The sequence below is a fragment of the Salvia hispanica genome, chromosome 3 (genome assembly GCF_029641045.1).
Source record: "Salvia hispanica isolate PSC_SH4W2 chromosome 3, Shi_PSC_v1, whole genome shotgun sequence".
Lineage (NCBI taxonomy): Eukaryota > Viridiplantae > Streptophyta > Magnoliopsida > Lamiales > Lamiaceae > Salvia > Salvia hispanica.
In genome coordinates, this window is record NC_142694.1 from 56,076,561 (window position 1) to 56,090,283 (window position 13,723).

The following is a 13,723-nucleotide window of genomic DNA, read 5'->3' on the forward strand; positions in this document are numbered from 1 at the left end:
AGGACCACAAAACCATGGAAAAACAGTTGAAAGATTCCAACGCAATTAGAAAAAAACACAGACAGAGAGACCATGATGCCTAAATTTTGTCATATATATCCTCTTTAGATCAGATGCCAGATTGATGACAGGATTCTGTTTTCTTTTAAAAAGGAAAATATCCCATTTTTGTAAGAAAAAATGTAATGTCATCAAAAAGCTGGCAGCCTGTTATCATAGGATATATTCCTAAATCTGTTTGTGAAGTTTGAATCTTGAACCCCATCTGAACTGGTAATATTAATCAATTTACAGTTCAAAACTAGTACAAAAAATCCATACCCGTCTGCGGTCGGGGTGCCTCGCTAATCAGAAAAGACGTCGCAAAGCAAGAAAAGTTAAAGACTAACACAAGGGAAACTGCACATTTCCTTGATCACTAGTGCTGCTACAAACTCAAATCATACTAGATTAGTGCCATTGTTTATTTACTTACTGATGAACAAAAGGGTACCTAGAGGCGTAGTATTCTTGTGCACGAGAGGCGCCATCCCTAGACATCAGTCCTTCGAGATCTCCTATGATTCTTGCAAGCCATATCTCGAGATTCCTTTGGATCTCTTTGAAATTGTTTCTGATGGAGTCCAGGGCTCGCCTAGTGGCTACGTTAGCTGCCCCTTCGACCTCCCCTCCGTGGTAGCTCTTTCCTCTCTCAGTTTGTAGTGCTGTGAGTTTCTGGCTGGTTTCAGAGGCTCGTTGCTGCAGACGAAACGCCTCTAGCAAGAACTCAGTTTGCCTTTGGATGCGAAACTCTGAGCTCAGAGTGGCTTCACATGGATCACTAGCTTGCTTTATGATTAAAAAGGATATCATTTCAGAAACCAAGTTTTATTCCTAAAACTCAATCAAATTTTTAAAAAAATTTGTATAGAAGTCGGAATGATTACCATTCTCCTGCAAAGATCATCGATCTTTCCTGCTAATGCTTGGTACCTCTTGGCCTGCTTTCGCATCGGTGATGGTGCCTTCGAAAAATCTGCCCTGCAAACTCGTTCTAAATTCAGCAGTTCTTGCTCAAGTAGCTTTAATTTAGACGAGACTCCACTAGAATCACCGTCTACCTTCCAAGGGGACTCCCTTCTGCACAAGAGACAGTTGTGGCTGTGGCATTAGATGCACAAATTTTGGTTTTGGGCTCTTTGCGAAGTATCAGAAAGATGGTGTCGATATTTACCTAGAAACGAAATGCTTCACGTGGTAAACTGACTCGGCTGATTCGTACTGCTGCATATCCTGCACAGATGCCATCAAGAATCAGCATCCCGTAAGAACCAGGTAAAGCAAACACAGGGTTTCATATCCCATTTCATCAGCAAACATTCGGAGTGTATCTATGAAATAACAGACGAAGAATGAAATTGTTCATCCACGAAGAATTCAGCATGATGAAATATACACTGTTTAGAAACCACACTCTTTGCCACCAAATGAGTTAACTGACAAATATCACAAACAAATCTAGACTAAAAAAACTCCACATTGCATCATAAAACGAGCAAACAAAGCTGCGAGCATGAACGTGAAGTGAAGAAACATTGATAAACAAACAGGGTAACGAAACAAAGCTGCGAGCATGAAGTGAACGTGAAGTCAAGCAAACATCAAACTTGGTGTGATATTTTGTTCCTATGAAGACAAAATAAGTGGCTCCAAATCTTGAACTGTAGTTGGTCAATATATGCAAAATATCGATTACAGTCAGCATCTCGATCTAAAAAATGTGGTCCAGGCTTCACAAGGGAAGACAATGAAAGGTTTAGCTCATCAGCATCCAAAGGAAAAAAAATAACTTTTGTGAACTAAGTTTCCCTAGATTGAAGAAGTTATAAAGGAAAGAAGTTTTGGTGAGGACAGACTACAAGACAAACAGGACAGAGACTAACAAATTATAATGATTAAACTCTCTGTCTAAGATAATAACACAAAAAATTTTGAATTTGAATTCACCCGCTAATTATGATGTCCCGCTTGAATTATAAACCTCGTCGTGTCCAAGATTCGAGCTTTGTATAATTCTCATGGACCAAGGAAATATAAATGTAAATGCACAAATGCAAGAATGAGAATTCAGATAACTGGGATAAAATACGAAAACATCATTATCAAACAAATGGGGTCTAGCAGTCGGTATAAATAAAACAATATTAGCATGTGTGGGTAAATCTTGGTGTAAAATAAGTTTTTACTTTAATTAACCTTAATCTTGACTTCAAACACTTATGATCCCCCTCTGCTTGCATGATTAGCTCTTAACTCTCGATTTGAATAACAACACATTGAGAAGTTTTCCAGTAGAAGCTCAAGATTTTCAATGCAAATAAATTTATCAAACTTCTACTCCTAAAATCTTACTTGCTGTCATTTTACATCACACACACACAAAACTTCCTTCACATTCAAAGAATTTGAGGGCAATAAAATAATTAAATCTCCCAGTTCTGAAATTATTAGTTTCTGAACAGAAATCATGCTGCCCTTTTTCGACAAACACACAAAGCTTCCTTCAAGAAACATTCTTTCACATTAACAATCCAAAATTCAAAGAACAAGCCAACAACAATTCTTGATATTGAAAAAACACTCTCACCTGCCATTGGCTAGCTTTATCAGACCAAAATTTGGAGGCAGCAGAATTCAAGAAATCTGAGGTAAAGCCATCATGACTCTGCCCATAAACAGACCTCATCTCATCCACCCCATCACCATTGAAGCAGTCCTCCTCCACCCCCTCCGAAACCCCAGCTTTGGCAGCAGCATAGCTCAAGCCCATGTCACCATAGCACTCCCCACCGCTCTCACAATTACTCCTGCTCATGAAGCTCAGCATCTCCTCTCTCTCACTAACCTCTCTCTTCAAATCCTCAATGCTGGCCTTGAACTCAGTCTCCACTCCCTCAAAGTCCTCAACTTTACTCTTCAAGAAGGCGATTTCCTCACTGCACTCGTCGATCTGCTGCAGCAGCCTCTTCTCCTCCTGCTGCCAGGCGTGCCTGTGGCTGGCGAAAATCTCGACAACTCTGGCGTTTGCCTTGGAATCCTCTTTCCTGCGCGTGTGGAACTGCTTGAGCTGCTCCTCCGCTTGCATTAGCTTAAAGGAGAGAGCTTTGTTCTGGGTTTGGTATGTGGAGATTAAGTGGATTGAGTTCTTGGGCAACAAGCCCAGAAAAATTGTGAAGCTGAGGCCTAAATAGGTGGAGAGGAGCTCGCTGAAATGGAGGTCTTCTTGGTTTTTGGTTTGATAGATTTCTTCTTCTTGTTGTTGTTTTTGTTGGTGGTGGTGTTCTTGGGCAGCCATTGCTCAAAATTTTGTTTCTTCTTTTGTCTCTGGTTGAGAAGGTTTCTGAATTTATGGAGTTTAAGGGTAGTTGGTGTTTTTTGGCTGGAGGGTTGGAGTATGTGTACTGTGTATGAGATAAAATGTGTCCTTTTTGCCTTTTCCTGAAATATACAGTTTTTTGGGGAGAGAACTTTTAGATTTATATGGAGGTATGTTTATGGAGTTAAAATAAATTTATGATAGTTGGAGTACAAATGATGTTCAGAAATGTGAGATGTAAAAGTGCTTACCAAATTTTCAAAATAAACAAATTCCAAGGCAGTAGCTTGTAGAATTATTTTGTCACTTTTATTTGTAATTTTCACATAATAAACCAATTCCATGAGGTTAAAGTAATTAATCAAAGATGGTCCTCCTAAAATGGAGTACTACTTGTAGATCATAAGCGCATTACTTTTTATCTAATAAAATTAGCAATTTACAACCCAGCATTTATTATTCATGGGTCAAATATTTATTTTTATAGTACATTTTTTAGTCAAATTAGTATTTATTATGTATTATAATTAAACTATAATTGCAATTAAAATAAAGTACAATATTAAAAAAAATTATATCTAATTGAAAAAATTAAACGCATATTCATCCATTAAAAATGATTACAAAAAAAAGAGACAAAATTGCCAAAATTTGATACTCCACAATTCATGCCTAGTACTCCTACTAGCCTACATAGAATTGAAAAATATCATGAGATGAGGGACTAGAAAGGCAAATACAAGTTTTTAAAATTTGATAACGCTCATTTCTTCATTTAATGAGTCTGTAGCAACCAGCAGATTCAGATGCTAGGAAGGAGGGTTTGTTCAGGCTTTAGACATATTATTTCTACGTCATGATTAAAATTATCATTTTTTTTGGTGAAGAAGTAACAGTGGACGATTAATGCATTCCAATAACTGAAATTAAATGAATATTTCAAATATGAGCAATACCAAAAAATAAGACATGGGAGAAACTTGAGTAACAAATTCATTACATATACTCCTTATAGATCCACTATATGACATGGCATAGCATGTCCATTCCGTACATTTCTCTTTAGAAAAAAAAGGGATAAGTTTATGTACAAGAAAAGTAGATATATATATATCTGCCAATTGAATTCAAACAATTGAATTGCCTCCCAAAATCTCTGCCTCCTCTACGCAGATTGTAGCAATAACAATGTACAATTTCTACATTTGGAAATAATGCTCCTACCAACAAGCAATAGCCCGGTGCGGAGCCAGTCAAACCCCACGATTCATTCATCTGAGAGATGAATCAACCTTGGATGCATGCTAAACTCATTGATGCCAACGCGACAGAGCAATATGTTGAGATATTGCACGAAAGGGATGACACCAAAAGCAATACCTGCTGGTCCGCGCATCAAGAAGCTTGTTTCTGATTACGAGCGTTTATTTTTGCACGAAGAGCATCTATGCCTTCTTTCCTTGCAGGCGAGTCCTTCCACGCAGGAGAATTAGTTGCTACTTGTTCCTTGAGTGCTTCCTTCTCCAGTTTCTTCTTTTCAGCTTCTGCCTGCTGCTCATTTTCATCATGGGCCTTATTGAACAGCTTGGTGAAGACTGCTAGAGTTTGAGTCACTGCAGATACAAAACCACATATATAGTTTAACAAGGCGGAATACTACTCTGTTCTCCCTTTATTTACGACAAGCAATAGTCACATCCCCTTTTTTTGTTATTGGGGTTATTCATGCCTTCACTTGGGACACAATAAGCAAAATGACCCCGTAGAACCCAGAAATAACGAACAAAGATGCATAGATGCCAACGATACAGGAAAATTAAACTGTCCCAAACCTTGCTCAAAGGGACATCTTGCTGGGTCTTCGCCAAAATACTTTGACAGCGTATCTGCATTTCTCCCCTGTATATTACATTGTTATGATTTTTATTAGTAACAACAAAATAGAACCAAACAATGCATTGGCCCAAGCCCCGCATCAGAAATAACACTTAACCTCACCATTTCAGAGCAGGCAATAACAAGTGATCTCACCTCAGATCACAAGGGGAATTCCAAAAGAAATATGTTTAAGATGCATTAGAAATAACAAATAGAGCTCACCACTTCAGAGTAAAGGTTGACAAGTGACCTAACTTCCGCGTCAGCAATATGGAGAAAACTTGTTAACACCTGTTAAAGCCAGTTCAGCAATTCCCCAACTTTATACATAGGGTTTAAAATGCATATGACATCTAAACACTAATATGCAGGCTAGTGAGCTCATCATCAGAGCCAGTACTGCAGATTATTTGATAATGGTTGCAAGCATGCAGGTTCCTATAATTGACAACATAGTTCAAGCCTTTTAAAAAAAATAAAGATGTAAGATACAAAAAGATTTACTCCCTCCATGGGTCCTAAAAGCAATATCATGATGGAATGCCACCAAGGATGAAGGATACAAAGGGACACAAAACCATGAGTGGAATTTCAATACATTCGATTGTTTGAGAGAATTAACCTATGCACTCAATTCATTATATTTATTTCTATGCTGTAAAACACAATGAGGAAACTTCCTATGTAGTCATAAAGACAGGAGGTTGGGTTCAAGTAGCAATTTTAGCCATTGAGGATGAGAATGTATCAAAACATTATGCATTCTGACCTTCCGAAAGCCAGAGGATACAGCACCATCATTCTCTGCTGCAGCTAGTTCCTGTTCAACCTTCTCAAGGCCTTTGCTAACAGCTTGCATTTCTTCAGCCAGAGTCTTTAATTGTATCTGGTGAAGCCACAATAGGATTAATAAGCAGCATACATAGTTACATATTCACTGCAATTCATCCGACCAACCTTGGATGCTGGTTCCAAATGTCCAAGATCCTTACTGAAGTCTAGCAACTCTGGCATCTTCTCAGACAGGATCTAAAAACAGATAGAAAGTTGAGAAAATCATAGTAATCGCGAAAGGAGCTATGAAGTTACATCATTCGAAAAATTGCTGCAAAAACAGATTCATTGAATACTACCAACAGATCCAGCATCAGAAGAGAGGTAGGATCAATAACTTTCTTTATGACAAGAACCCCACTAAGTAACACATGGTTAGGTTGCCTACAATCAACAACTACATTTCCCGCAAATGATACAGGCTCACTTGACTTCCAGGAAATGGATTATGAAATTATTCATATATTATTCCATGTTTAACCTACAACCAATTGTCTTCCATTTCCATTTCCTTTCCTCCACCTCCAAACCTGATAGGCAAACACCTCCTAAGGTGCAAGAGACATTACAGTTACAAATAGAACTCTACCTTACATAGGTAATGCATTAAGGTCATTTTGTTATTTCTTGCACGAGTATCAGAAAGTTTAAGAAGACTATCCAACTTGAATCCAATAGCAGAGCCTGCGGTGCAAGTTATTAGAGGATGAGTTGCAATTCAAGATATTAGAATGGAAAAGGAATATATTAACAATATAGGAGCTTTTATAGCATCGTATACCTCTAGCTGTACCCTGGTTTAGTGCATTTCCCAGTGTAAGGATTGTTTGCATGATTTTTCGTAACTTCACAGACTCCTTAACCTACCAAAAATTGAAGAATGAGAAAGATATGGCTGATACCACATATTCACAGGTAAAAAAATTCAAGCAAATATAAGAGTACCTCCCTAGCAGCATCATTGATTGTGTGCAAGTTAACTTTTAGGTCCTTCACCTGAAGAATGAAACTAGTTATATAATCAACAATCAACAATGAAGCTTGTAGTTAAAAACTGTGTCAAGCATATATAAACATATGCACCTGAGTATTAAAAGTTATTGTGAAAGCAAATACTCTTAATTTGGATTCAACTCGTGGAACTTTCATTAGTTCCAGGAAAAACTGAAATATTTGAAACGCAATTGTTAGTAAATGATAAAACATTATATAGCAATTCTATAAAGTAACCAAGAAAATCTTGAACCTGTTCGCACTTTCCTAGCATCTCCTTGTCCCCGCTGTAATTCTGGAAGGAAAAGAATATAAGAAAGGAAAAAAGTACACTATGCTAATGTGAAGGAAAGAGTTAAACAAATGGGAATAGATAGTTCAAATATGGGTACAATTGATAAACTTTCACGGGTTTGAAACCTCTTTAGTTTTCTGGGATTAATTTATATCAGATTTTGCTTGTTTCTCAGAGCCTATTTGTCTCAGCCCTCTTAAGACAATTTTTCAAACTAATGGGATTTTGCAGGCACACACTTGTAACTGAGGAAATTTGTTAAATACATTATATTGTACATACATATCCATATTTCATAAATAATATGCATTTACATTGCAATTAGGTTTATATAAGAGAGATACACACATGCATATGACATAATACATCTTCTGGTTGCTGCTTTTTTTTGAAATTGAAGTCATGTGATGCCAATGCTGAAAAGCATATGCTATTCCCAGGAATATAGAGTATCCAGGGAAATATCTTCAAACCATGGTGTTCAATTTTAATATAGTTAGACATTTTGATATACCTTGGCAGAATTGTATACGCTTAATTTAATGAATTTCTTTCTTTAAAACATTAGCTTATCATTTATATACACAGGTCATCTAGTTAATGAATACACAGAAATTCACTCCCAAATCTATGTTTTTTTACATACTTTCACAAATATATTGTGCAGTGGAAATGTATGCATAAACTAGTATGCATATATATTCACAGGCACCACAAGTATCCAATGCATATGTGTACTAGTAAATTACAACTGTCTCAAAATGAATACCCCCCCCCCCCTCTTCTTACTTCAATCTATTTCTCAAAATGCTGTCAAATAATTCAATGGGAATACTTGAGACAATAAGAACTCCACATGGCTTTGATTCACTTTTCTGAAGTTATCCATGTCTATCAGGCATTAATTCGATAAATGGCACTGGATCCTTCATTATTGTGTCCAAATTTGGTCCTGATATATCATGGATACACAACAGCTCCTTTTCTTTGTTTTAAATTCACAAATAACAACATGAAATAAAAGTATAGATATAAATTTCAAACACAGTATAAACTAGCATGATACATTTTGTAAAACGTATGAACATAGCTTGACACCCACAGAGAGAAAGGGGGGAGGGGAAGAATAATACCTTTAGTGTCTCCATTTCCTCTTTAGTAGGACAGAATTTTATAAGATTTTCAACTTGATCAATGTCCAATGCAGAGGAATCCAAAGCCAGGATCGCATTCTATTAAAATGAAAAAATAAAGTGAAAAAATAATAATTTGCACACATGGTTTTATTGGTTGAAAAGGAATTTCAGTTTCTGCAATGAAATAATAATATAAGGCCTATTGCAACCATCTACTTAGGCAACAAATCAAATTATTCGCAAATGAGAGGATGACATCAAGAACTTACATTCATATCTGGAAGGGGTATCTTAATTTTCGTGAGCATGATTTCACAGTTATAGGCTCTACGCAAATCAACCTGGACAGGATAAAACACTGAATTAAACTAATAAAGAACCAAACAGGAAGATGATTTATCATTTAATGTCACAGAGATGCAACTCAACTAACAAACAGGAAGATGATTTATCATTTAACGTCACTTTTCCCATGACTTGGCTTTCTTCTAACTTTGTTTAACCTTTTTCAATTGAATTTCTCTTTATTATTTAGTCACCTCTCTATCAGCATGTGATTATCAATATGAAGTGTTACAGTTCAACACGAGAATCTGAACTCAAAAGTGTTTTATTTAGTCACCTGCTCCTGTTAATTATAGATTTGGATATTACAGTTTTCTAATTTTGGTTTTATTTAGCTTCTCATAATGGATGCATGCCTCTAAGCTCTTCATATGGACTAACAGGAGAATGCCAAAGATGTGAGGTAATGTTTTTTTCACTAAAATAGATGAATAGCAATGGAAAGATTTTTTGCAGTCCTTGAAAGAATGATGCTAGTTAGATCAACAATCATTCTTTGATTCTTTAGTTTTTGCTATTCCAAATATTACGTAATCAGATAACATTCAGGTAAATCGAGAAAAATGAAGTAAATGACATTTAAGTTTACAACAAGTAGGCAATGACCGATACAGCTACTAAGTTGAATGAATGTAATACCAATTGCACTTTTTCTGGCTTATTTATTTTGGAACCACGTGCGCCTGTACCCTTGTTAGCACCATCTGAAGCAGATGCCACTGAGAAAAGGCTCTCAAGTTCAGAAATATCAATTTCAGGTGCCCTACAAAAAATTACCAGTGTTCCATTAGATGTTGCCTAAGGTCAAGGTGAATTAATATAATTAACGTAGGACTAGGAAGATTGGGATACACCCACTTTGACTGACTATCTTGTTTTGGAGCATCAGCCCACAAGCTCCCTTGCATTGCTCGAGTAACTTTCACCCAATGTAAGGGCTTCAGGGAAGTTTTTTTAGGGGGGATTGAAGAACTAGCACTTCTTCCTTTCGCTGAGGGCAAAACTCTGCCTCTTCCTAAAGCTGGAGGTGGAGGTACGCTGGAGCTCTTTCCTCCAGGAGGTGGAGGAGCAGATCGTAAACCATGACCTGGAGGTGGAGGAGGTGCTGCACCTGGAACAGTAGGTGGTGGAGGTGGAGCAGGAGCAGGAGCTGAGCCACGTCCAGGAGGTGGTGGGGGTGGGGCAGGAGCTAAAACACGGCCAGGAGGTGGTGGAGGTGGGGTAGGAGCTAAACCACGACCAGGAGGTGGTGGAGGTGGGGCTGGGGCTGAACCACGGCCTGGAGGAGGTGGTGGAGGTGGGACAGGTGCTGAACCACGGCCTGGAGGAGGTGGTGGAGGTGGGACAGGTGCTGAACCATGGCCTGGAGGAGGTGGCGGAGGTGGGACAGGTGCTGAACCACGGCCTGGAGGAGGTGGCGGAGGTGGCGGAGGTGCTGAACCACGGCCTGGAGGAGGTGGCGGAGGTGGGACAGGTGCTGAACCACGGCTTGGAGGAGGTGGCGGAGGTGGGACAGGTGCTGAACCACGGCCTGGAGGAGGTGGCGGAGGTGGGGGTGGAGTTGCTCCTGAACTACGAGAAGGCAGTTGTGGAGGTAGAGGAGGAGCGGGCGGAGGTGGGGGTGGAGCATGTGTTGGACCATTCCCAGGAAGCAGCGGAGGTGGAGGTGGAGGTGGAGGTGGAGGTGGAGGTGGAGGTGGAGGTGGAGTTGAACTACGTCCAGGAAGTGGCGGAGGTGGGGGTGGAGGTGGAGCAGGTGCTGAACCATGTCCTAGCAATGGTGGAGGTGGAGGTGGAGCTGCTAATACATCACAACTCGAAGGTGGCGGCAGGGGAGGTGGTGTTGGAGGTGAAGTTGCTATTAACACACCACCGGAAGGATTAGCAGGTGGTGGTGGAGGAGGAGGCGGGGATGTTGTTGGCTTGGGAGTTGGAAGTGGAGAAACTACTGAACCACTATTTGTAGGAGGAGGAGGGATTGTGGCTGAACCACGAGAAGGTGGATCTATTGCTGGAGCATGAAGACGAGGTAGTGGAGGTGGAGGTGGAGGTGGTGGAGGTGGTGGATGAGAGGGGATGTCCGTAGAAATATCATGTGAAAAAGGAGCTGGCAGTAGCAGCCCTTCAGACGAACCAGTGGGAGAAGATGAAGGAAGTTCCTTGCTATCAGTGATTGATAGTTGAGAATGCCCTGTAACAGAATCAGAAGACGAGGAGGTTTGCAATGGTGGCTGAAGATAAGTTAAAAGTTCAGAATCTGAACTTTCCATTTCCTTTGAAGTTTCACGAATAGCATGAGAATCTAACTGCATGTCATCAGTAGTCAAAGTTTGGATAAGATCAACAGGGGTCGACCTTATTGGCTTAAATTGATTATCATAGGTCCTGAGTTCAGAGGCATCCTCTAAAGTAAAATCGAAAGATGTACGATCATCCAGCAAATTGAAGTCGGGTGCAATGGCTTTCTCTGCGTCCAGTAAATCAAGACTATCAGCAATGCTGGAAGCATTGTTTTCTTCTTCAGAATCAAGAGGTGATGAATAACCACTCATCCTCCTCAGCATCGACAAATCCTTGACATCATTCAACACAGTTAACTGCTTAAGTAACCATAATGCAGCATCATCATTACCATCAACCCAATCCACACCATTAAAAAACTCTTGAACCCTGGAAAAAGCTTCAATGGGCAGTCCACCTTTCTCCTCTCCATTCAACATTGGCGTATGAGCTTTGGGGGGGGAGCGGCTCTCAACATCTCCGAATAGCACCTGCCCTTGCACATCAAATATTTTAAAACAAAGTTTGTAAATTATGTAGCTAATCACTAATTAAACTATCTGCCAACGAAATGAAAATTTACCTCAGCCCTAAAGCCTTTAGGAAACCTGGCCTTTGAGTCCCAAAGAATATCCAAGTTCTCAGAGTTGAGCATCAATATATTAGACCTAATAAAAGCTGTATTGAACATAATACGGAACATCATAACTTCCCTTTCTGGATCTAAGTCAAAGTGGACGCATTCCAATACCACATCCCCTTGCACTAAACACTGTATATCAATCTTGATGACATCACTATCTTTCTGCATAGAATTCCAGCATACTCAAAATGTATAAGAATGCAATAGAACTTATTTGGATACTACGAAGAAAATCAAGGATCAAAATTCTTACTTGGCGATAATGACGAACATGTCTGCCCTTCTTATGCATGGAATAAAGCATTTGGGTTGATAGTCCATCTTTACTAAGGAGATTTCTACCGAAAACACGGACAATCGGTCTGCACCCTTTCTGATTATCAAACCTTGGAATTGATCGAAGAATGATACAGTCTAATGATAGAGGCCTCTCAGGTGGAGGCCACTCGGGGGATATGTTTCTTCTCGATATGTATTGGAGGTACCTAAGCTGAGATGGAAACGGATTCAACGGGGATAATAGCTGCAACAAACCTTTTGGACCTTCGCGATAAACCATTTCAAGAGTCTTTCTTTCACCACTATGCAACTTCCTAAAAACCAAGAAACTAGATAAAACAAAAGCAAGCAGTGGCCAACCTCCTCTTTCACAATGGAGCAACACCACATTTTGGAAATTCCCAAGAGAAAGCCAACTCTCACTCGCGCGAAGAAAATGATGAATTAAAGATAGCGGCAGCAAGGGGCAACCCTCATACTGCCTTGGATAATCCATAACAGTGACATCATATTCACATAAAATCTCTGCAAACTGGCTCCTCTTCTCTCCTTCTCGAAAATTAAATGCAAGAAATGAGGATTCTGGGAATTCTTCATGTAACTCATTAATGATTTCGTGCAAGTAAAGTCGGTATATATCCTCTGGTAGTACTTCAGTTGAGAAACAGGAATCAAAAACTGCACAAGGTAGCATTTGCTTCCATAAATACATATACATATAAAAACAAAAGCTGATGGAGACTAATATATCTGAAAACAGTATGTAATGAACCAAAATACCGTATACTCTGTCTGAAAGTTCGAGCAGACCATCTGGAGGTCTTTTGTAGAAGAATCTACTTAGTAATGACATATTTCAATAGTAATCAATCCTCCGTATAACACAATTCAATCTACACCTGAAAATGGCAAAACAAAATGAATTCACTAGACATTAACTCTCCCCAGTTACACAGTAGAAATATATTAGGGAGAATTGGCAAATTTCACTAATCTCTAAAAAAATATGCACCGAAAACAGGATTGCCTAAAATTTAGCACTCATAATTGATGGCGATTACGTATAAACTAAAACCTATTACTGCACAGAGCCTTAGTGAACTCACAACTCTAAAATCCCAACACAAACCCCAGAATTACCGAATAAACTAGGTATATATCCAACAAAAAATGATAATGAAATTTAACCAGATACAGATGGGGGGAGATTGACTGGACGATTGAGCAGCGGCGGAGGTGTTCAGAAACTCCGGATACGGTGGCGATGAGCTGATAATGCGGCGTCTAACGGCAGTGTGTGGTGTCGTCTCAATTTTTCATTTGATTGTTGATTTTGAAAAAATTCTGGACCAATTTGAAATTGAATTTGAGGGGAATACTACTATTCAGCCAGGATTTGAATGTGGGCGGTGAATAAGGTGTACGCCGCGCTTCGGTTGCTTGTACCTATTTTCCAGAAAGAAGATTACGCATTATTTTAGGCAAAACTGCATTTCTAAGTGAAAAATTTTGGGTAATTACTTGGTATAAATATTTTACTAATATTTCAATTTAATACAAAAAAGATTTAAGTTTATATAGTAATACTAAATGTTTATTTAATGTTCCAAACTAATATTCTCATTCCATCGAATCCTTTTTAACACCGTTACTTTTTTTCTCAAATGCTTCCTACTTCTCTACTT

The 13,723-nt window shown here is 39.0% G+C and overlaps 2 protein-coding genes across 3 annotated transcripts; both read right to left on the bottom strand.

Moving 5' to 3' along the window:
- Positions 1 to 246: 246 nt before the first annotated feature.
- Positions 247 to 3,452, bottom strand: LOC125212116 (uncharacterized). Its single transcript, XM_048112181.2, has 4 exons — positions 2,627 to 3,452; positions 1,214 to 1,272; positions 927 to 1,119; positions 247 to 828 (listed from the first exon to the last, which is right to left on the bottom strand). The coding sequence occupies exons 1-4, from the start codon at positions 3,332 to 3,334 to the stop codon at positions 472 to 474; spliced, it is 1,317 nt and encodes a 438-aa protein (XP_047968138.1). The 5' UTR covers positions 3,335 to 3,452; the 3' UTR covers positions 247 to 471.
- An 849-nt stretch (positions 3,453 to 4,301) lies between these two features.
- Positions 4,302 to 13,446, bottom strand: LOC125213505 (formin-like protein 14). Of its 2 annotated transcripts, XM_048114090.2 has the most exons (18): positions 13,227 to 13,446; positions 12,819 to 12,937; positions 12,013 to 12,716; positions 11,700 to 11,921; positions 9,695 to 11,607; positions 9,476 to 9,599; positions 8,761 to 8,832; positions 8,489 to 8,587; positions 7,314 to 7,355; positions 7,151 to 7,231; positions 7,013 to 7,063; positions 6,849 to 6,930; positions 6,657 to 6,751; positions 6,191 to 6,262; positions 6,003 to 6,119; positions 5,456 to 5,524; positions 5,188 to 5,254; positions 4,302 to 4,968 (listed from the first exon to the last, which is right to left on the bottom strand). In XM_048114090.2, the coding sequence occupies exons 2-18, from the start codon at positions 12,889 to 12,891 to the stop codon at positions 4,751 to 4,753; spliced, it is 4,101 nt and encodes a 1,366-aa protein (XP_047970047.1). In that variant the 5' UTR covers positions 12,892 to 12,937; positions 13,227 to 13,446; the 3' UTR covers positions 4,302 to 4,750. The 2 variants fall into 2 exon arrangements, with proteins under 2 accessions (XP_047970047.1, XP_088924208.1); XM_089068082.1 differs by lacking the exons at positions 12,013 to 12,716; positions 12,819 to 12,937; positions 13,227 to 13,446 and having other exon boundaries at positions 9,695 to 11,612; positions 11,700 to 11,824.
- Positions 13,447 to 13,723: the final 277 nt, after the last annotated feature.